Genomic DNA, 22,593 nt, shown 5'->3' with positions numbered 1-22,593 from the left:
CCACCCAGCCACACTTCTTTGAGGACAGAAAATTATTAGAGATACCTTTCTAAACAGAGAGTTCAACACATTAAAAGATGTCTATGAACACAGAACTTAATCTAAGGAGCTGATAATTTTGGAGCAAGAAGATCTGATGGGCACGCTAGGGTAAAGGAGATGACATGGTTGAAAAGGAAGACAAAGAAGAGTTAAGCAGTTCTAAGGTATTTTTCCAACTGACACACACTAACTTGGGAAAGCACAATGGCACGTCTAGAACTTGTGAATGACTACTCTGTTTTAATAGCATGTCCCACCAAATAATTGATGAGATGAGCTAATATAAATGAACATGTGTACACTAATGCTAATTTTTAAAAAGGAACTACAGAAATGTAGCTTGGCAAAATGTAAAAATAACAGAGAAAAATATTCACCGAGTCAAGGGAAGGACCACAAAAAACAATATAGTTAAATCAGCTATCAGCCAAAGCTAGCTACTGTTATAAAGTCCTATTCCCTAGTCCACTTCAGCAGGAGTATTTCTTACAATAGGCAAAAAATGGTGTCAAGCTGTACAAGTGGCTTCCTTCCCAGAAGGACTCTGCCCTCTGATCACTCCTGCTCCAGGCAGCCTGCAGCTTGGCTGCTCCTGTGGTGGTTGTAGTAGGTGAATAAGAGGGAAAGTCACCACGAGTCACACAGACAGCAGTTTTAAAGGCTCAACTTTAGCCCGTCTGCAACTTCTTGCCAGCCATCCAGAAGAGGCAGCTTTCGAAAAGACTGACACACATCAGCATTTCCAAGCTGGTCACAAGCAGAACAAAGTAAGAAGCAGCTCTCAGCGTCTCCAACTTCCTAAATAAACTTACTTAAAACTTGGCTAAAAGAAAATTTGTACCTTGGACAAAACTGAACAGAATCCGATAGAAATGAGTGAAAGTAATTTTTTTTTTGGTCACAGAAAAGATGCAACAGAACTCCACGGTCAGATTTCAACTTTCTGAAGCGTTCAGTGAGGGAAATAAAATAACAGAGAACTGAACACTGAGATCATTAACAGAAGAGAGACACCAAAGAGAATTTTTTGTCACAGCTACAAATTTAAGGCAGCTTTCAGCAGTTTAAACCGCTGCATTGTGCGCATCGTCAGAGCAAATGCACTTCTCCTTCTGTGGGTAAAACCAGAGGCTGACCACAGCCAGCAGCATTGATAGCAGGTTACATCCATACATCAAAGCTCAGTTCACTTTCCTCTCACAAACAAAAAGCACGAGGATGGGCTTACCCAAAACACAGAAACAGTGGAAATACTTTACAAAATTAGATGAATTATGAGAAATAGTATTTGAGGAACACATTTTACACAAGAGAAAATAAAATTATTTTAAAGCACGATACACCATAATAAATGCTAAATTGTGGACAGCCTATCCACCAACACAGTTTTAAAAGGGAACCTTTCGTGCACAGTTTTCAGAGGATGAGAGGTGAGGTCACTGAGATCCACTCACAACACCAAAGCTACGGAATTAGTGTTTCCATATGAATATACAAGACAATGAAATGAAACCACATCAAACCAAACCAACTAAAACCAAGACAAGCACAATTCATTCTAAGTCACCTCAGTTCTGCTATTGTTAAATACTCTATCAAAATTATTCTGACAGAATTCTCCTTCATGATCAAATCTTATCTTTTCTTCCCATCCTCTCTTTTGGTAAAGAAAACCCCACAGTTCAGTGCTTATGATCTTCCATTGTGATGACAACTAGCCAACTCAAGACAACCCATTAGGTCACAGAGATCTATCTGCACCACATGTCTGACAGATCCCTTTTGCCCACAGCTGGCAATGACTAACCCTGACACACTACAGCACAGGCATTTGCAAGGCACATATTAAATTGTAGTAATAGAAATGGATAAAATATTTATTACTATTATTATTTTTAAGCACATTCAGTAATATTTTCTGAACTGATTAAAAAAAAAAAAGAGGAAATTGAATCACCAGAAATCTTGCTTCTTATGTAAGAAATAACAGGCAGTTTCAGGATTAAGCACGAACAGGAACTGAGTAGGACAGTATCATCCATGTCCAGAAGGGCTACAGCTATTCTTCCACTTGAAAAACTGAATGCTGTTTGAACCTCTGCAGAAAACGTGGCAGAGTGCAGCAGGGTGTTATGTTTGTTTTGTGTCTGTCATTGTTTCGTTGCTTTCCTTCATTGCTTTCACTTGGACAGCTGTATGGCATCCTATTTGTAAAGGCTCAGATGTATGATTATAAAAAAAATCTCTTAATGGAGGCCAATATTCCTTTCTAGATAGAGTTTTATCAGACTGACTACACCATGAAGTTTACAGAGCACTGAAGTTCAAAATAAGATGCTTTCTGTAATGGCTTGTAAGTTCTCTCTGAAGATTAGCAGCTCATCTTTTTAAAAGAAGTATCTGAACAATGTGATTTCCTCTTCAACAAATTGTATTACCATCTTGTTAATTAGGTAAGGAGCTCCAGGTAAAGGAGTTGGGCCATTACACAGAAAAAAATATGTAAAACACAACAGCTTACAAGTGAATTTAGACCAAGGGACACTGTCCTTTTCATTAGAAAAATACTTTCTTAATATGTAAGGCAACAGATAAGACAATCGTAGAGAAGGATGTCTATTCAAAGGAAGAGGACAGATTTACAAGCACGAAAGTGCATAAGTTGGAATTTATTAAAGAGATGGAACATAAGCCAGCAGTAATGTGCATTTCCAATAAGACTATTCCTACTGAGACTTATTTGAAGAAACAAAGTAAATAAAAGTACTGCAAGGAGTATACCAGGAGAGGAAATTGTATTTCAGACTTTTATTGTAATGAATTTTTTTTCACTTGAAGCCTCTCTTGCAACAACTGCCTTTAGATTATGTTGGTTCTTCAAATGCACCAACTGATAATCTGAGGATGTCTAGCTACTTTTAGGGATTATGCAGTCTAAAGAATTGTAAGAATGCATGAAGCACTGTTGCTCTGAGAACTTCTCCAAGGCCCCTCAGCATGGGTTAAGAAGTTATATTTTGCAACATTTCATAAATTATCACAGGCACATTTATAATCTGTTTTATTACAAATGTGTCAGCATAAGCATTTTAAGAACTGATTTTCTATAACGCGAGCTGCTAGAGACATACTGAATTATTATTCTTCAGGTGGACTATGTTCTTCAGATGACAGCTGTTTAGATTTGGCAATAAATCTGAGTTAAATCTGTGCTTCTGTACCATGATAAAGTTTCACAGATGCCAAGTGGAGCTGCATTCACTGGGTTAACCTCCACGACATTCAAACCGTCCTTAACAGTCACATAAGAGCACCATAGGAAAAGAAGATCAGTTTTCTTTATAACAGGGTTACTGTATTGAAAGAGCATGTGCTTATAAACAGTTGTTAAAGAACTCACTTGTAAAGTAGGCTTCTGCTTAATATTAATGAGAGATGTTAACTGTGGCTTAACTACTGGAAAGTATACTGAAAAATAAGAGGCAGAAGCAATGGCAGAGTGAAGTCTTCCCTTGATTTGACAAACCAGACTGCAACAAACACTTTTTAACAGCTTATAACAAAGGGATGGATTAAATCATTCTGAGCCATTAACATTCTGCACAAAGCCCTGAAGTGCCCGGATGTATCAATTCAATGATAGCTAAGGCACTTACTTGAACTCTTTTGCCCAAGAGCTGTTACATGAATTCAGGTACATTTTAGGAAAACAAAAGCTGAGCAAACCAAAGTTTCTCAGTTAATTCCTTGTGAGAACAAGTCTTTTCCATGCAATATTTGAGACTGCTGGGTATATACACATTACATTAGCTCCTCTGTAGTTCTTGTCAGAGAACATCTCACCTTCTGTCAGTCAGATGAGGATGTGCAACATCAAACAAAGACACAAGAAACAGCAAAGCTGGATTTTTAGACAAATATCCTTGTTATTACATCTTATTGAAAGTATCTTCTCTGCAGAGGAAATGCTGTCCCAGTTCCAAAATGCTACCACAGACATCCATGGTGTTTCCTTGTATTGCTGTAAAGTAGAGCCTGGGGTAGCTGTGCATGCTATACAGGCATAGGAAGAAAAGGGGAAAGAACAAACCATACAAGGGTTGATTATTGATTCATTTCTGTTATAATGGAAGCACAGAGAGATCGTGACTGATTCCTTTCAGTACAGCATACCCTGAAACCAGGAGCTGTATGTGCTAGTCTTTACAATCCATAAGATAAAGTTGGAAGCCACAACACTGTGACAGAGGTAGGCTTACGATGAAAACTTTAGAATGTAGAGCTCTTCCGTGCCAAATTTTTCGAGGTATCAAGACCACTTTTCCACTCAAGCTGTTGTGATGGAATAAAAGCTTGTTTTCCTAGAATATTGTGCACATTCTAAAAGGAGTGAACAGCTATGAAGGCAGTAACTATATTACCATCAGGAACTCTACTGTATTGGGTTGCCATAGGCTGTAGGTGGAATATTCAGACTGTGGTATCAGGACACTACAGAATGTTCAGTAATACGATGCCATGTTATTCTTTTCTTTCTCAAAGCATTAGCTGTACATTCAGACTCCTATATGCTAGAGGATCCATTCATCTCACTCTCTTCGGTAAGTAAGCTTCAGGAAGTCTGGCTGGAAAGGTTGTAGATAAGTAGTCCAGGCTCTTTAGGCTACATAATTAATTAATAGCTTAATAACTTGGGTTATTCCAAGCAGTGGCAACAAGTTTTTGCTTTTTAACGACTGTTTTCAGGCTTAATAGCTGAAGCAATCTGAGGCAATCCAGGACAGTATCACTGAAGTTTGAAGGGATTCAAATGTTGCTAGTTTTCAGTGAAATGGGGATTAGCATTTCAGCAAGATTTCCATCTGGTAGCTGATGTTGGTTCTACTTCATGAATATGTTGAATTATTAGGGTTTCAGGTTTCAAAGTATTTGTAAATTGCTGTAACATACAGCATGACATTCTGCCAGTCTGGACGTTCAGTTCGCACCATTTCATTGATGTCCTGTCACAGAAAACAGATTGGTCAAAATGAAGAACCAGAACCTCGTGAGGAACATGGCAGCATTTTTACAAAGTCACAGTAATGGTAAGCCTGTAAAGTTTCCATAATTCGAAGAATTGATGAAGAAAGCTTTGTTTTCCTCCTGTTTTACACCTGTCTCACAAGTCAATGCAATCTGCCCAGGAACTAAGACGAAAGTCAAAGATACTGACTGAACCTGAAGTTCAAAATCCTTATCATGACAGGAGTCAATAAATGATAATCCCATTCCACAGTACACTACTGAACTTGAGATTGCTTTAATATGTATTTTTGAGTGAAGAAGCAAGAAAGAGGGATGTCTGCTTTGCCACCAGTTTGGGTATATGCAGGAGACAAAGCATCAGTGTGTGCCAAACTGGTAGGTCAGTTTGCTCATTTCTTAACATGTGTGCCAGATTGTCTGTGGATAAGCTGAGCAAACACAGCCTGATCTACCCTTTTCAGCACACATACACAGGAAAACACTGATACAGTTCCTAGACATTTTTCTTAGTGTGTGGATCTGTTTTGTAAACTTCAGTTACAAGATCTCCAAACTCAGAAGGAGGAAGTTGTTTTTGTTTAGTTGTTGCTGTATTTATTTTGCTTGTTTGATTTTAATTCTCCATATGAAAGCAGCTGAACACTTTCTTACTCTGGGAACAAAGAAGTTCCCCTTACAAACCTTTCCTTGCATCACCATTACTATTCAGTTATAGTGGCATTCACACTCTTGCTCATTCTTCACCCATGGAAGAGGAGAAAAAGAAGCAACACCACACACACTGTGTATTGTTGGTATGTAAATAGATACTAAACCCTTATGATGGATACGATTTGCACACTGAATATTTAATTCCTCTCAATTTGCCTTCACAGATCTCTTGACAAGTACATGACAAAGTCAAAGAACAAACAGCAACCGCTGAGACTAAAGGAAAACTAAGAATTACTGCAGTTGTTTTCCCACAATGTAATTCTTACATCAGCACTTGGTAAGAAACTTCCAGGTTTCAAATCCCCAACAAAGCTTAAGTACTTATGTCCAGGAGTTGCACTGCCATTGTGAGCAAATACAATGCTGGAGTAAAGGCTCTGATTGGGATCAAGGAAAGTGTCATTTTTAAAATAGCTGACTTTGCTGTATTATTAGTTGCTAACTATGGCAGCTTTGTTAGAATTTAGATTTCTCAAGTATCACTTAAATATCATTTCTGACACTGGAAATTTCAGTTGAATTTCTGCAATTAATCACAAAGGCTTGGGGTACTCTCAGTCCCCTACCTTCAGGAGCCTTGCTTCCACTATCAGTGCAATCACACTGAAAATTAATTCCTTTAAGCCAAAATTTGTATAAGGCACATAATAAACAGTAATTGAAAAAACCCAAACCTTTGAATTTGTCAGCATTGTGAATAATTAAATCTAAACTTAAAAAGTCTCAACTTTTATATTTCCATGTGCAAAAGAACAACTTACATAGCTTGATTTGTATTTCTGAAATTTCAACAAAACCAAATAATTAGAAAGTAGAAGAGAGACAGCAGAAATTTAACGGATCCTTGAAGATGATATCACATAACTATTTCTCAAATTATTCCCCAAAAAATACACTGACTTTATTATTATGTCTTAAAATTCTGAAAAATGAGTTCTGGTGAATCTTTTAGGAGTTTATATATAATCATTGAATATCCTGAGATGGAAGGGACCCACAAAGATTACTGGCTCTGCACAGGAGTACCTGAAAGTTATATCTCATGTCTAAGTTCATGAACTCCATCATCAGGCTTGGTACCCCTGCACTTGGCACCTCAAGTGCTGAGTTTTGGGTCTCTCACTACAGGAAAGACACTGAGGTGATGGAGTGTGTCCAGAGAAGGGCAACAAAGCTGTGAAGGGTCTGGAGCACAGGCCCTATGGCGAGCAGCTCAGGGAACTGGGATGGCTCAGTCTGGTGAATAGGAGGCCAAGGGTAGACCTTACTGCTCTCAACTATCTGAAAGCAGCAAGGGAGGTCTCTTCCACCACGTAACAGTGATATGACAAGAGGTAAGGGCCTGAAGATGCACAAGGGGAGGTTCAGGTTGGATATTAGGAAAAAATTATTCTCTGAAGGAGTGGTGAAATATAAGAACAGGTTGCCCAGGGAAGTGATGAAGTTACTGCCCATGGAAGTGTTCAAGAAACATGTAGATGTGGCACTTAGGGAATGGTAGTGACAGGTTGATGGTTGGACTAGATGGTACCAGAGGTCATTTCCAACCTTAATAATTCTATGACCACTTTTTGGTGAAGAATTTTTTCCTATTATCTAATCTGACCTTCCCTCAATGCAGCTTTATACCATTACCAATCTGCCATAGGCATTCTCACTGTTGCCTTTGGTGTAGGAGCTTGAGTACAGGTCTTTATGCCACTCACTATTTTACTGCAAAAAACAGTATTAGTTTAAGTGGCTGACAATATTGGATTTATGCTAGACTGACAGAGATTAAACAAAGCCACTGACGTATGTGCTTATCATTTATGTGTTTTTTTTCAGTCAAGTGTGATAGAGACTACAGCCTCTAGCTGAGCTCATCTGCTGCTACTTTTGATTCAAAATCTTTCAGAAGTACAAAATGGAATGTTTTTGGTTTTTTTTACAAATGGAATGTAATTCGTTCGCATGTGTTTAGAACTCACCAGAGTAGATTTGATGCCAACACTTTCAGCTGCCTGAAAAGCCAAAGTGAAGTTTCTTCTCTGCATGAGATATGAAAACATATTAGAATCTACTACTTCATAATAATTCGGTGTTAAGAAAGTTTACAGTAAAACTGCTAATTTTGCATCAAATTGAATCTATAATTAGACCATATTAATTTAAAAAGAATAGGAATGAACATGTCCTAATATCATCCAAAAGATCTAGTAATACTGATGTTTTAAAAAGAATAGCAGTAAGGTAGTCTGAAATGTTTCAGTTATGATTCCTAGTAAGATCTTTTTTTGTAGTACTTCAATTAGTTCATTCTTCCTTTTTAGCCCATATTAATCACATAGACTCTTGGACACAGTAATGGGAATTTTAATGTCATACCTTGTCCTGGCTGTTTAGCTCTTGATAGGGAATATGGGCTGGGAGGTAAGTATGGAGGACTGCACAGAAAGCCAAGCCATCATTCCAGCTGCTACTGAAGTTTGTTATGTCAATATTCTTAAAGGAAAAAAAAATGCAAACAGTATTAAAATCATACTCCAACAAGTATTAGTTCAACCAACAGCTTTTTAAAAAAAAGAAAAAAACACAAACAACTTTGAACAGCCTCACACTAAAATTCTGTGGTAAGAAACCAAAACACACTTCAATGGTAAATTAAAAAAAAAAAGTCATGATAAGAATGTCAGTTAACCTTACATAGGTTAAACAGAAAGTAGCTAACATTTAGTCTCAAACTGTGCAAATACTGTTAAAAAGCATAATAAGATAGGCTAGAAAGGGCATTAAAGGTATAAATTTGGTCTACCCTCACTAGGGTGGAGTGAGTAATTCAGAGTTGTCAACTAGATCTGACGGGGGAAGAGGGTGCATGTCAGCATGACAGAGAAGGTCTTGGGGATGGTGTCATTTGTAGGAGATACCCCGTGGGCTACGCTGTTAGAAGATAAGGAGACCTGTGAGAGCTGGTCAGCATTTAAACAGCACTTCTTCCAAGCTCAGGATTGATGCATCCCTATGAGTAAGAAATCAGGCAATGGTGGCAGGAGACCTGTGTGGATGAACAAGGAGCTCATGCATAAACTCAAAAGAGAAAGGTCCATGAAATGTAGAAAAAGGGTTTGACCAACTGGTAAGAATATAGGAATGTTGTCAGGGCCTGCAGGGATGTGACAAGGAAGGCCAAAGCCAACCTGGAACTGGATCTGGCAAAGGAGAAAAAGGATAACAAAGTTGTTTGTTTGTTTTTGTTTTTTAGGTATGTCAACAGTAAAAGGAAGACTAGGGAAAATGTGGGTCCTCTACTAAACAAGGGGGATGTTCTGGTAACAGAGGATACAGAGAAGACGGAGATACAGTCTCCCACAGCATCTTTATAACAAAGTTGAGGAGGTGTGGATTAGATAATACGAAGATGATAAAGGACATGGCATACCTTCCTTATGAGGAAAGGCTGAGAGACCTGGGGCTATCCAGCCTTGAAAAAAGAAGACTCAGAGGGGATCTGATCCATGTCTATAAATATCTAAGGAGCAGGAGGCAAAGGGATGAGGCTGGACTCTTCTCTGCTGTGTGTGGTGGAAAATGTGAGGGGAAATGGCCACAAACTAAAGCATAGGAAATTCTGCACAAATGTGTGTGGGAATTTCTTTACAGTGAGGGTGACAGAGCACTGGCACAGGCTGCCCAGAGAGGTTATGGAGTCTCCTTCTCTGGAGACATTCAAGACCCACCTGGACGCCTACCTGTGCAACCTGGGCTAGGGAGCTGCTTTGCAGGGGGTTGGACTCAATGATCTCTAGAGGCGCCTTCCAACCCCTACAGGTCTGTGATTCTGTAAAATAGAAGATGACTGCAATCTCCCCACCGAAAGAAGATAAAAACAACAAAACTAAAAGCAGTTTCTTGCAGAACATGAGGGAAATCTCCATTTCCTGCTCAGCTTTCACACTTCTTATACAAAGCCTGCACGATACAGGTTCAGGCTGCGGTGACGTAAGCGTACGTGCTGGGACGCACAATGCCCAGGGCAGCAGTCTGAGCGCGGCCAGCTGCCTGCCCACAGCGGAAATGTCATTGTTGGAGACCCCCAGGCTGTGGGAACATGCTCCTCACTGCTTCCTCGAGCTGCAGGGGTGGGAAAAAATAAAAAAATAAAGGAAAAGATCTCTCCCTCCTTTCTCCTCAAGGGACAGGAAATTGCATTTAAATTAATGTGCATTTAAAACTTTTTCGATGTTATATATTAGGCAAATAAATGCAAGATGCAGTACAAGACTAGGGGAAAATATCAGTAAGGAGGGATGCTGAAGCACTGCAGATCTGACTAGTTTCTGCTCCAGTGACTTAACGATGGACATCATGTTAACAAAACCTGTTACTAATGGCAGAACATACACTACATACCACAGCCTGCAAACCCCTGCCTACAACGCGTGCTTTTTCTTTTCAGTTGTTATGCTGTTGTTGTGAGTTGTGTTGGTTTTTTTAAGTTTTTTTTTTTTTTTAAAGACTGATAGGCTAAATAACTGCTAGCATGATAAATACCAGCCACAGCCCATCGAGTGATGCTGCACATACCTTATGCAGTACAGGAAAGGAGAACTACAATGTGGATTCTGAAGGAAAGAGAGGTTCTGTGGCTGACTACAGGAAGAAACACTTCCAGGCTGCTCCATTTCTGAGGAGGCACAGCACTATTTATGTGAAATGTTAGAGCTGGAACACCAGCATCACTCAAGATAATTAAGATTACTGCCTCACCCATAAAGGTGAGCAAGGAAAACAGGACATAGTTGGGCTGAAAATTTAGAAGAAACTAAAACAGGAGAAATTCATTTTTCCTTAAACAATATAGCTGTATAATCTTGAAATATCATTTCAAATATTAATAACATCCAAGGAATGTTATATTTGGAATATAAACATTGGAAAAATGAGGCCATGAAAACAAGTTCACTAACAAGTTTGGATGGTACTCAAGAAGAACTTGGAATGCCCCAATTTCCTACATCATCCTGTAGGGTCCAGCAATTATTATTAAGACAACGAGCAGAAAACAAATCCATCATCCAAGAATCTTAATGTATCCAGAGAAGCTGCATTAAATACAACGGAAGGAAACAATTAAAAGGGACTGGTTTCTGTTTCCAATTGCTCCAGGCATTATGAATGGTTATTACCACTCAGATTGAAGAATTAGAATATTGGTCAGGCACTAATCTAAAAACTGGACAGAACTGTTTAAACTGAAAATTTAATCTTTTGCACGGGGCTCTGAGCACATAACTGGCACTTTTAAATACTGTGTAATTTTATTTCCCAAATGCTTTTTAACTACTTATGTTTTTCCAAAAAGCTTGGTCAGTATAATGAAATCAATCTTGCATTAAGCTCTTATTTCTCAAAGAACTGACAGTAAACAGAACATCGACCTAACATCTCTGACATAATTTCTCCTTTGTTACTGCTTTTATTAAGTAATTGGCTCTATTAAGATAATTCTGCTGGAATCTAGTCCGGAATTTTTCTCAGGCCATTTCAGACCACAAAGTATTACAGCAATTGAGGGGCATGCTTTCAGATAAGTGAGGAATGAGCCTTTCTAGAGAGAGGTGAACTAGGAGTTTCATCAGTCCTTGTCCAACGTTTAATACTCAGCATAGGAGTGAAATCACTTCCAGTATTACATAATTTCTGCAAAAAGCATTTCTAACAGAGTCAAATGACAAACCTTAGTCATAAGGTTAAGTCATGAGCACTTGCCAATCAGGAATGAAAAAGTTATACATTTTTAAGAGTTTTTTTTCTAGAGTCAAAGTATGAGCAAGAATATAACATTTCAGATAATCAACAGGCCAAGTTCTACAGCCTGCCCTACAGCTGTGGCAAAGGGGGGGAACAAACAACGGTAAAGAAACACCCACAACCAAACACATTTCAAGTGTGACTCAAGCTCCTGTCAGAATGCAAAGAGTAGCAGCAGTCACCTCAAAATGAGTACCTTTATGTGTGCACATAAGAAAAATGACTAAGAAAATTCTTCCTGAAACTCTGATTCTTCTTTTCACCCCATCACATCTCATTCTGCAGCTAAGAAAGCTATAGAAACCATGGTTCCTAACTTACAGTTACAAATTAAGGACAAAGTTCCCTTAATTATCTCTTCAGAGCATATATCCACATCTGTCTCCCATCTCCTCAAACTGAATATTCCAATTTGAGCAGAGGAGCACGCTGCACAGCAGCTACTGCTCCAGCCCCTGCCCTGCACAGGGAAGCACGGTTCCCACATCTCCTCACTCAGCTTGGCTCACAAATGAGTCAGGACATTAAGGAAAATAAAAACATGCTTCTATGTCTCTGTGATATTAGTTAATGAAATAAGTGGCCTGAGAAAGCATAATATGATTCTGTAGTCTACTATATGAAATCATTAAAAGGAGATTTGAGGTTTAACTTAACAGACCCTTGGCAGGCTTTTTGCCAGTGCATAAAATTACGATTAAAAAGCTTTTAAAAGCTTTTAAGGACACGCAAAAAAGAGAGCATCCATTAAAAAATTAGGAAGGTAAACTACTAAGTAAGTGTTCCCGTTAAGCTTTCAGGAGGTTTTCTAGAGTGTATTTTCCCTAGCCCTTCTGTGGTATTCATCAGCATTCCCTCAGTAGGTACAGTGGAACAGTGCCTGGTAATGCCTCCTGAGTACAGGACTGCTATTACAGACATACACCACCCATCTCCTACCAGTCACTGACAGCTGGCAAAACCACACTGCTCCACATCTGCACGTGCAGGCTCACAGCAGTGTGCTATGACTCATGCCAGGTACTGCTTTAGGGAAGCTGTGACAGCAGCACCCAACCTGTGTCCTCTCTGACTTTCATCCATCTCTAATTGGGTAGGGCTGGCTCCCAAACTGAGGACAGCAATGTCTGTTCCTAGCCACACCATACCAAAGCTCTCCTTGGAAATGAGTCTTTTTGTCTGCACCTGTCAGTGAAAAGCAAGGACTGCTAGCAGAGCTCCCCCAAGACATCTTCCTACAGAAGGCTCACCCAGTTAGAACTGGGGTTAGGCTGTCATACTAGGAACACATGGGTCCGTGCTCACCAGCTTCTTCTGGAGCAGGCAGGTCGGCTCATGTTGGTTGAAAGGTAACTGCTGCAGCTCAGCCTCTCCAACAACACAGTCTTTTCTGTCTTCCAGCTGTACCTTTTGCAGGCAGTATGGAGAAAGACATCACCTCCTATCTGGAACCAAGTATTTAAAGACTTTCTCCCTTTCATTTCTACACAGTGTTACTAAGCCAGGAACTGTTTATAATACTAGTACTAGACTCAGCTTGTCATTGGGCTTGAGGCTCCAGACAGCACAAGCTGAAGTGCAAATCCTGAGGAAAAGGCTGCACTAAAGCTGGTGGTAACTTCCCAAATTCTTGCATAGTGCCATGTCAAACAAACGCCACTTTCCTGCATTCAGCAAAAACTGCTATCTGTTCCCCACTGGATCAGGCTGCAATGATTCCCAAATTGTGGATTAAAGCTGAGGCTATGAGGACTTCAGGCAGTAGGTGAGAATGTCCAAGTACGTCTAGAACAGACTCAGGAGCAGTCCCAATCACAGCCTCCTCATCCCCAGCCTCTGAGAAGGCAGTAAATAGCAAATACAAACCATCAAAAGCCTGAAATACTGACCGTAAAAGCTTCTTTTTATACTAAAGACACCTTATTTTCCACTTTTGGCACACACACACACACACACACACACACACACACACACACACACACACACACAAAAAGACCATAAAAGGAGCAGTCATCCTCAAAAAACAGTTAACAGCTTCAGATGTTAACATCTGATGCATTTACAGAGATAAAGACAGCTCCATAACTTCCTCTAAATTTTGTCATAATTAAGTCTAACAAGTCGACATTTCTCTTGAATCAGAATCCAAATCAAACAGAAAAAGGAAGCATATCCTTCCTAAATATTTTTTGGCTAAAGCATCACTGCTTAAACCAGGGAGAGAATTATTCTGGCAGTCTGAGTTACTTCAATGAATCAACCAGACAGTGCCAGAGGAAGAGTGCACACTACAACCATTACTTCAGCACTGACAAAAGTGCTCTAAATGCAGCCTATGATAATCCATTTTTGGTTTGTTCTAGCTTCACAGGGATATGGTTGAGAAAAACTGTTACCATAACCAAACAACACACTGCTACCTGAAGACCACTACAGGCCTGTCCTGAGCAGCCCCTTTGTAACCTATCCTCAATAGAAACACAACCTCTAACCCCCAAAATAACCTGTCAAATCTCTTGGCCTTGGGAAGAATCCTAAATCTCTGCTTTCATGCATGAAATTGAAGTAAACAAAACATGACGTGCATGAGAAAAGAGTAACGTTACACAGTCTACTAACAGTAATAAAAGTAAGAACACTGAGTTAAAGCACCATTTCTAACATAATTTATCCCAAATATCTTAATTTGATCTCCCAAAAATTCCCTCCAGAAAGCTAAACTCATACTCATGCAGCCAGTTTCAATGTGTAAGTTTACCATGAAACCCAGAGCTGACTGAATCTTAACACATCCATTAAATACAATGCACAGACTCTTAAAAAGTGTTGGTCTATTAATAATTTCATACCTTCCTGATTCAACAATGCATTCTTAATGAAGACTCAAATCAAGTGCACCCACATTACAATCATTTCAGATGGTAATCGTCCCATTGTGAACAAGTACAGCAGCATCATCAAATGTTGTATTTTTGTATTTTAAATACTCCAGTGTCATACAAGTTTAGTAAAACTCCTCTTTATTAAATATTTATTGCTGCCACGTAGATAAGTTTTGTTAATTTTTACTTGATTATAACTACGTTAAGATATTTTCTTTTTTCTTTTTACAAGACAAAAGCCAGGCAGCATTACAATAACTAGAGAAGGGTTATTTCAGGGCTACATTATGGGTGTCTTTCAGTCCATATTTAATTAGAAAGCAAGAAAAGCTCCAAGAAAACTGAATAGGATATTTTGGTCCCTTCTTGCAGCTAACTTGTGGCAACTGCTTTTTGGTGCTAGCCCTCTGCAAGTTAATCCTTTCTCAGAACGCTGACAAAAATGGAAAATACTATGAAATACTGCTGTAGATAAAAAAAGGGTAAAGGATGTGTGTATCCTGTTTATTGGTCCCCTTCTTAACATGAAACATGCATGCCCACATCCTTTTTGGACTTTTATTAGTTATGTACTTAAAATGAAAGTAGCTGTTCTTCAGCTAGGCTAAATGCTCCATAACAGCTGGACAGGACTGTATTATGCTTTGAAGATATCTGGAACTTATGACAGTTTTATGACACTGCACATACTTTAGAGAAGCCAGGAAAATGTAGTACTTGGCACTGAACTCTGAATCAGTATGTCAGATCCTGAACATGGTCAAAAGGGTTTGTTTGTTGTTAGTTTTCAGCACGAAATATTGTGCTGAAAACCAAAGGAGACTCATTCATTCTTTATTTAATTACTCCAAAAAATACGTAAGTCCACAATTTATCTTAAGAGACCAGCTCTCCTCTTTCATGGCTTAAGGATCTGTTGAGTCCTGAAATCAACTCACACTAACTTAAGTGAATGCAATGCTGCTTAGACTGAACAGCCTCTAGATGAAAGTTAATGAAGAACCTGCATGCTGCTAGCTCTGCAGTGACCTTCTGCAGATTGCCATTCCCAAAGCAAAGCTTCAAGGAGAAGTTCTGCCTGCAAACAGCATTCAGACAGCACGCCTATTAAAATGAACAGTGTAAGAGAAAATGCCATATGGCTTCTTGTTTCAATAACAATTTCTTATTTTCATTGGCTGTTGTAGCCTTTATTTTTTATACAGGTACTCCTGAAAAGAATACCAGGTTTGGCAATTCAGTTAAGTATTGTTTTGTGACTAAAATATTTCTGTTCATCAATTTCCTTCCAAATTTGCTTGAACAAAACAAGAAAACTGCACAAAGAAGTAATCTATTAACAGTTTTTAGTCAGAGTTAGGTATTAGTTTTTTGCAATGCATTCACAGAAGAGAGAGACATAAGATTGCTTTAAAAAATCTACTGCGTGGTATTACATGTTTGTCAGAAGAGAAAAGAACAGTTTGACAAATTCCTGGGAGTGTGCATGAAGAGTTCTAAATAAAATCCTCCCATTATAATGGGCTGAAATTAGAGCTTCACAATGCCATAGTCTTTGAATTATGTAGCACTCATAACATTTCAAGCTTCTAAAAGAGATAGATAAGACACTTAATCAAAAGATGGAAAGTAATTTCCTGGGGGGATAGGAGAGCAGAAGTAATTCTTCCATTTTATTTGAGCAGACAAAAAAAAACACTAGTTGCTGCAAGCAATTAAATAGCACTATATTCTCCACCAGCATCTTATGGATACAGGAAACCTGTCTGTAAAGCAGTACAGCCCTTGGTCGTGTTTTTTTTTTTCTCATTTAGTATTTTTAAATGGAATAAAAATAGAATAAAGTGCAGCTCTAAAGCTGCAGCTGGCATTCACAGAGAACCCTGTTTAATCATATGCTGCTGCTTATTAATAATAATAAACCAACCACATTATTGTTCTTAACATTTCAATCAACTGGCAGCTCATCCATAACTCTGTACATTAAATGCTTTGTTTTGTTTTAAATTAAAATTTATATCTAGCAATTTGTTCAATTTCTATTTATTGTTTATTCAACTGCTTTCCAATCTTCAGTGCATAACAGAATGCCAGGAATGAGAGCTAAAACACCCCCAGGAGCAAACTCAGCACTACATCAGAAATAAGGCTTAAACTCACGTGCATGGTTCCATCTCCACTGGTGAAATATGAACAGCTGAAATAATTACTCAAATATTTTAAATACATGTTTGTATATTCTATACACCTGTGAGAATATCCAGATGAGGTGAAGAAAATCAGAAGTGCCTGTATTTGGGAACTAACGAAGACATGAACACAGCTTTCCATGTTGGCAAAGACATACTTAATAAATATTGGCTTCCAGAGCTGAGTTTTACTTGCACGTTCGTAATTGTATGAGATTGGCATTAGAAATAAATTGCTATGGTATTAATAGGACAAAATGAACACATAAACAGGGATATTTAGCTGTCTGTGTTCTGCCTGGCTAACGTGGCAGAACTGGCAGGTAGTTCTGAAAAGCATGGGCTGGCTCCTGCCCAGGTGGCAAGCCAAACAAAAGCAAGTGGTGGTACAGGAGAAAGGCAGAAATTACACTGATGGGAAATGCTGAAGATAGAAGGGATTGTCACAGACTGAATAATACTAAAAGGAGCTGGAGGTGAAAAAAGGTACCTTGGAAATAACTGGGAAGAGAGGGAAGCAGGAGGAGAGCTAGAGTGCCTGAAGGAGAACTGAATGAGGAAGGGTTCCTTGTTCTGATGCTTGTTTACTACATATTACTTTTGAATCCACAGTTTTAACATAAAATTCAAAACCAGTAAAGCTCTTCTTTACAAAAGAAGGTCCTTATTCTGGTATTGATAATGTTTTTGAGACATCAGAAAGCTAGATAAAGCACTATTCACTATGAATGAAATGTTAAGTACAGCCTTATCATTACACCACTTACATGGGGTACAATCAAAAATGAAATTCAAGGAATTCAGTTGTTTTCATAACTGAATTCTGTACAGTGGAGATGTAGAAGAAAAACTGAGTGTGCTTAAAGTGGAACATTCTCTTGTCCAAAAACTAACTACTCCCTCCTGGCTCCTGATATTATCCTGCTCCTCCAAGAGAAGGCATGCATTGGTTCTACAGATGCTAAATGCCACAGTTTCCAGAAGTAACATGATCAGAGAACTTTATTATAATGCTGAAGCAAGTGTACTAAGTGTTAAAAGCTATTCAAAGCAGCAATCTATATAATCAAAAGAAAGCTCTTTTGTACATTTTGCTTTTATTTGCACACAACTATAGTAAAGAATTTGGCACACTTTTTATTACTTTTCCTAACCAGGTGTCAAATTTACGTATACTCCACTCCAAGGCACTATGAGAAAATATTTTTGTATTTTGTTTTACAGGATTTGTAAAGAAATATAACATCCTGCCTTTTTAAAAACGTAGGGAAGGAGAAAGGCTCTGTCCATAAAGCAGCTTATCCTCAGAAATAGCACAGTTTAGCACTAGACGTGCCACAGGAAGAGGGGGGAGGGATTAGAGCACAAACCTCTCCATTGTACTGAAAGATGACTTTTCCTATGGATGGGTGACCATCCTGTTATGTGGCTCTGAACTTCCTCCTGCATTGTGAGCCTCAAGTCATGGAAAGAGTAAAGTTCTTAAACTGAGGATTGTGTTGGGAATTCCAAAAACTTTCAATACAAGTTAACCAAACAAATACATCACAGTCAGATTGTTAACATCCTGGTTTAGTTTGCTGAAGCCACTATTCTTTTGAAAAAAGTAATGTAATCAGGAGACCTCCGGATAGTTATCTTGTTACTGCTTTTGGGTCTGATATCAACTGCAAAGAAGTCTGGAACTGCACTGGAAAGCTAAGTACAAAATGCAAGACATCACATTTATCTAGTCCAAGAAATCTTACTATACATGTATTTGGGAAACATTAGTTTAAAATTTAAATTGCTGAAGTTTAAAATATAGATACAGTTCCAAAAGTGCAATCTGTAAAAGGCTGTTGTAAAGTGCCTCAATAGGAGGTCATCCACCCCCTTAAGAAAAAAAAAAACATTAACAACATGGAGCAAAGTGACTAAGGAGCTATTAATGTTAGGTTAGGACTTGTAGCACGTGTTCCAAGAAGAGAGTACAGTACATACCAGTGCCATTGCAATCTATGCAGTCAACTGTGGAGCAGCCCTGCTTATGCCACTGGCAGAGCCTAATTTGTTGCAGCTACAAGTGTACTATGTGAAAACAGCTCCACAATTACCTGATATCCTTCTGTTTTTTTCTGGCACCATTTCAGCAAGGCATTTCTCTTTGATCCTCCATATTCTCTTGCTAGGGCAGACAAGGGATCTTTTCTTTCTTCCCTAGGAATGAGAGAAGTGCAACTTAGAACTAATTATTTATCGTTCACAACAGACATATGTGTTACAAAAGCTTAATAAATTACTGTGACTGAAAGTAGTAAGTTGCAGCATTGCTGAGTAAAAGATAGAGTACAGAAAAATACTTGCAGACTTAAGAGTTATTTTGGTGGAATTCTTTCATTAGCAGACCACGTGTGTTTTTCCCCCTTGAAATACCTAGAAAGAGTTTAGTTTAATCTCAATTATATTTTTTCCTAACCGTTTGGAAAGTAAACTCACAATATTCTAAGGTCCAGCTGGAACCATTAAGCTAGCTCAAGTGACTTTATTTTGTATTTAGAAAGAGAATAAACTGATGTTATCTCTTCTGCACCTCATGGCTGATTACAAATGTCACCTTGAAGCAACAAGTTTGCATATTAGCCACATGTCGTTACTAACAGAACATTTGCCTGGGATCTGGAGTTCTCAAAAAGGACAGGGGAGATCTATTACACTGATCTGCTACTTGATATTCTGGCACAATAATGATTCACTTATTTAAAAAAAAATCAGTGTTCAATAAAAGCCATCTGTAGTGAAGAATGTGACAAATAGAATGCTATTATGGAACTTGGTTACTGGATGTGAAAGTGCAAGAAGTTGTTCTTGTTTTTCCACAGAATGGGTGAGGTTTGAAGGGACCTCTGGCCCATGTGGCACGATCTCTGCTGAAGCAAGACCATCCACAGCGTGGTGCCCAGGCTCTGTCCAGGTGTCTCTGAAGATCTCCAAGAAGGATATTTCACAACCTCTCTGGGCAGCGTGGGCCAGTGCTACGTTACCCACACAGCACAGAAGTGCTTCCTGGTGGCCAGACAGAACCTCTTATGTTCCAGTTTGTGCCTACTGTATCTTGTCATGGCACCACTGAAAACCTGGCTCTGTCCTGTTTGAGCCCTCTTTTCAGGTATTCATGGAAATCAGTAAGATCTAAAAATCCCTCTGAACCTCCACCAGGCTGAACAGTTTTAACTGTCTTGGTACTGACAGTTTTGTGTCATCTTCAAACTTACTGAAGGGTGCGCTCTGCTCCATCATCCAAGTGCTTAACGAACACGGCTAACAGAACTGGACACAGTACAGAACCCTGAGGTGCACTGCAAGCAACTGGCTTCCAGCCACGCCCCACACCTGACCTAACAGAACAGTTTGGCTATCAGGATCCTATGGGGACAGCACCAGAGGCCTTACTGAAGCCCATCTCAGAGGAGGTCAAAGGTGGTCACCAAAACAAATAACAACTGGGCTGCATATTCCAGCTACAACCATCACACAACACTACAAGAGCTTCGATGCAGAGGTTTGGGACAAGCTATTAGAACTCAAGTGCGAAGCTCCCTCTTTACATTAAACCATACTGTTTAGCTGTGTACAGGTGGTACAGTCTGTTCTCAGATTCCAGTAAATGCACATGGTTTATATAGAGTTCTCACAGTTAAGAAAACACTGCTGAAGGAAATAAATTAGTGTAAGTTGTATGGAGACAATGAGAAATAGTATGACATATAAATCTTATAAGTTAGTATATTAGGTCAACTGAATTCCTAAACAAAATAAGCCAACAAAGTTGAGCTAGGACAGGGAACAGTAAACTACAAATGTTTGCTTTAGCGAACTATAGCAATAGCTGTTTATTTTACCACAGCTTTCAGAAGAAGGCAGGGGAGAAAAACCTCAGTCACAAACTCAACAAGTCCAGCAGCAGCATTCTGAGGAGTGTTTCCAGGAGCCCAGCTCCCACTGTGCACACACCACTGCAGGCTGCACTGCTGCTCCTGCTGGAGCCAGGCCTTTCAGTCACTGCTCAGGCAGCACAGCATCACAACTGTACAATCATTCCATGAAATGACATTACTTGCCACAGCGTGCAGCCTGCCATCAATGCCATTTTATGTCATCACTTCACAGTTCACACACAAGTCTTGGAGTCTTTTTTATTGCTGGAATTATTTGATCTAAATTTAGGTGCTAACACACGCAGTTTCCTTTGCTGCTGGTAAAGTAACCACAGATGAAAATTCAACTTTCTGAGAGTAGCAGCAAGGCATGTTTCAACTGATTTCAGGGCAACATCATTTTTATTATCACCCACAGTTGTAAATAGCTTCACAATTTTATGTCATTATTACAGACTGCAATGTATGAGAAGGCTAAGGATTTAATATTTCTGCTGTACAAAAACTGTCAGTTCTGTGTTAAACAGTCCTGAGGAAATTAGCCTCTGTCTGCCAGTTTCCCAATCTAAGAGGCAGGGCTAAGAGCATACTTTACCTGCATACCATGAGGCTTGAATACTTTGAACTCCTTTAACTGACAACATTGATAAATTTAAACATTTTCCTACCTGTCAAGACTTTTCTTTTTTATTATGCTAACAAAAAAGGGATGCCTGGCCAGCGTTACCTAGACTTGCATTATGCATTATTTCATGTGTGGTACAAATAACCCAGGCCCTTTCACTCCTGGCTATTCAGAAAATTTGGCAGTATCTGGAATTAAGATCTAGTCATGCTGCTTTTCATCTTCAGTTGTGATTACTAACGCAAAAGTTTATCAGGTGTTTTCCCCTGGACCAAATCACTGTGAAAGGTTTGTTCAGCATGCTTCAGCTCACTTCTTGGATTTGGCTTTACAGTATTTTGAGCAGATGTGATGTTATTATTTAGTGGCATTATTTAGTTTGGTTTTCTAGTGTAGCATAAAGTTTTAGTATTGAGTGTATAAGCTCTAAAAGGTATACTGAGCTGCAGTGAACTTCAGAAAGCTTCACTTTATTAAGTTCTCTAAGGTTACTGAAGATTGTTTCCAAGGAGATGCAGTCGAATCTGCAGTCTAACTGCCAACGTTATACCCCAGATGCCTGCAGACAGATCAAAATGTTGGTATATGTTGTGGTTTTGTGGTTTTGATGCCGGTATTCCACATCAGAGCATCACGCAGCAGTGAAGGAGTTAACGCTGTGGGAGCAGCAGAGGGGCGGAGCTCCGCACCGGATGCAGGCGGCGCTCTGCCTGGGCGCGTTGCTCTGGGCTGCTGTGGACGTTCAGCACGTGTGCTCCCCCTGCAATTCCTCCTTAACGTAAGCTCACAGCTTTTGGTTTGGAAATTTTATCTCTCTCTCAATTGTTCCATTTTATTAGATTTAGTATAGTTACCGTTCCTTCTCAGATCGTGCCGTTGTTTTTGTAGACCCATCTCTTCCCGCTGTTTCCCCCTCCCCCCCGGAGCGCGGCTCTGCTCGGGCGCCACTGACGCAGTTTCTTTTTCTCTCCCCTCTCCCTTCTCGGTTTCCCTTGGGTCACTGTCACGGATAACACCGTGACAGTTATTGGTGGAGGATGCGGGCAGTGCAGTACTTGTACTGCATTGTAAATCTGGTGTTAAGTGGACTAAGGTTTTTCATGTACCTTATAGCATGCTGGCGTCTTTTTAAGCTCCTCATGTTCAGCACCGGAGTAATGTGTGCATACAGCTACTTTAGTGTGCTGAGGGGGTTACATGCCTCCTGCCTAGACACCCTGGCTAACGTGACAGATTATGCGGCATTTGGATTGGTTTCCAGTTACTCTTTTCAGGTCTTTACCTATATTCAGGATGTCAGCCTGGCAACTGTGTTATCTGTTTTCCTGCATGCACTCTCTGCAATAGTAATTTACATCATGTGGAGGAAGCGTTCCTCAAAACCAGAGAGTGTTGAATGGCAG

At 39.4% G+C, this 22,593-nt stretch overlaps 1 protein-coding gene across 1 annotated transcript in view; it reads right to left on the bottom strand.

Moving 5' to 3' along the window:
- Positions 1 to 3,537: 3,537 nt before the first annotated feature.
- The window catches only part of SPECC1L (sperm antigen with calponin homology and coiled-coil domains 1 like), a 49,197-nt gene continuing 30,141 nt past the window's right edge, over positions 3,538 to 22,593 (bottom strand). Inside the window, exons 12-15 of the mRNA XM_065738928.1 lie at positions 18,745 to 18,847; positions 8,152 to 8,268; positions 7,755 to 7,814; positions 3,538 to 5,045 (exon numbers count right to left, since the gene is read on the bottom strand). Coding sequence (XP_065595000.1) covers positions 4,956 to 5,045; positions 7,755 to 7,814; positions 8,152 to 8,268; positions 18,745 to 18,847 — 370 coding nt within the window. The 3' untranslated portion in view covers positions 3,538 to 4,955. The remainder of the gene's footprint in view (positions 5,046 to 7,754; positions 7,815 to 8,151; positions 8,269 to 18,744; positions 18,848 to 22,593) is intronic.

The sequence above is a fragment of the Cyrtonyx montezumae genome, unplaced genomic scaffold (genome assembly GCF_038088225.1).
Source record: "Cyrtonyx montezumae isolate F1298 unplaced genomic scaffold, pur_monq_1.0 scaffold_23, whole genome shotgun sequence".
In the NCBI taxonomy this organism is placed as follows: domain Eukaryota; kingdom Metazoa; phylum Chordata; class Aves; order Galliformes; family Odontophoridae; genus Cyrtonyx; species Cyrtonyx montezumae.
This window is presented reverse-complemented; position numbering and strand designations above follow the sequence as displayed.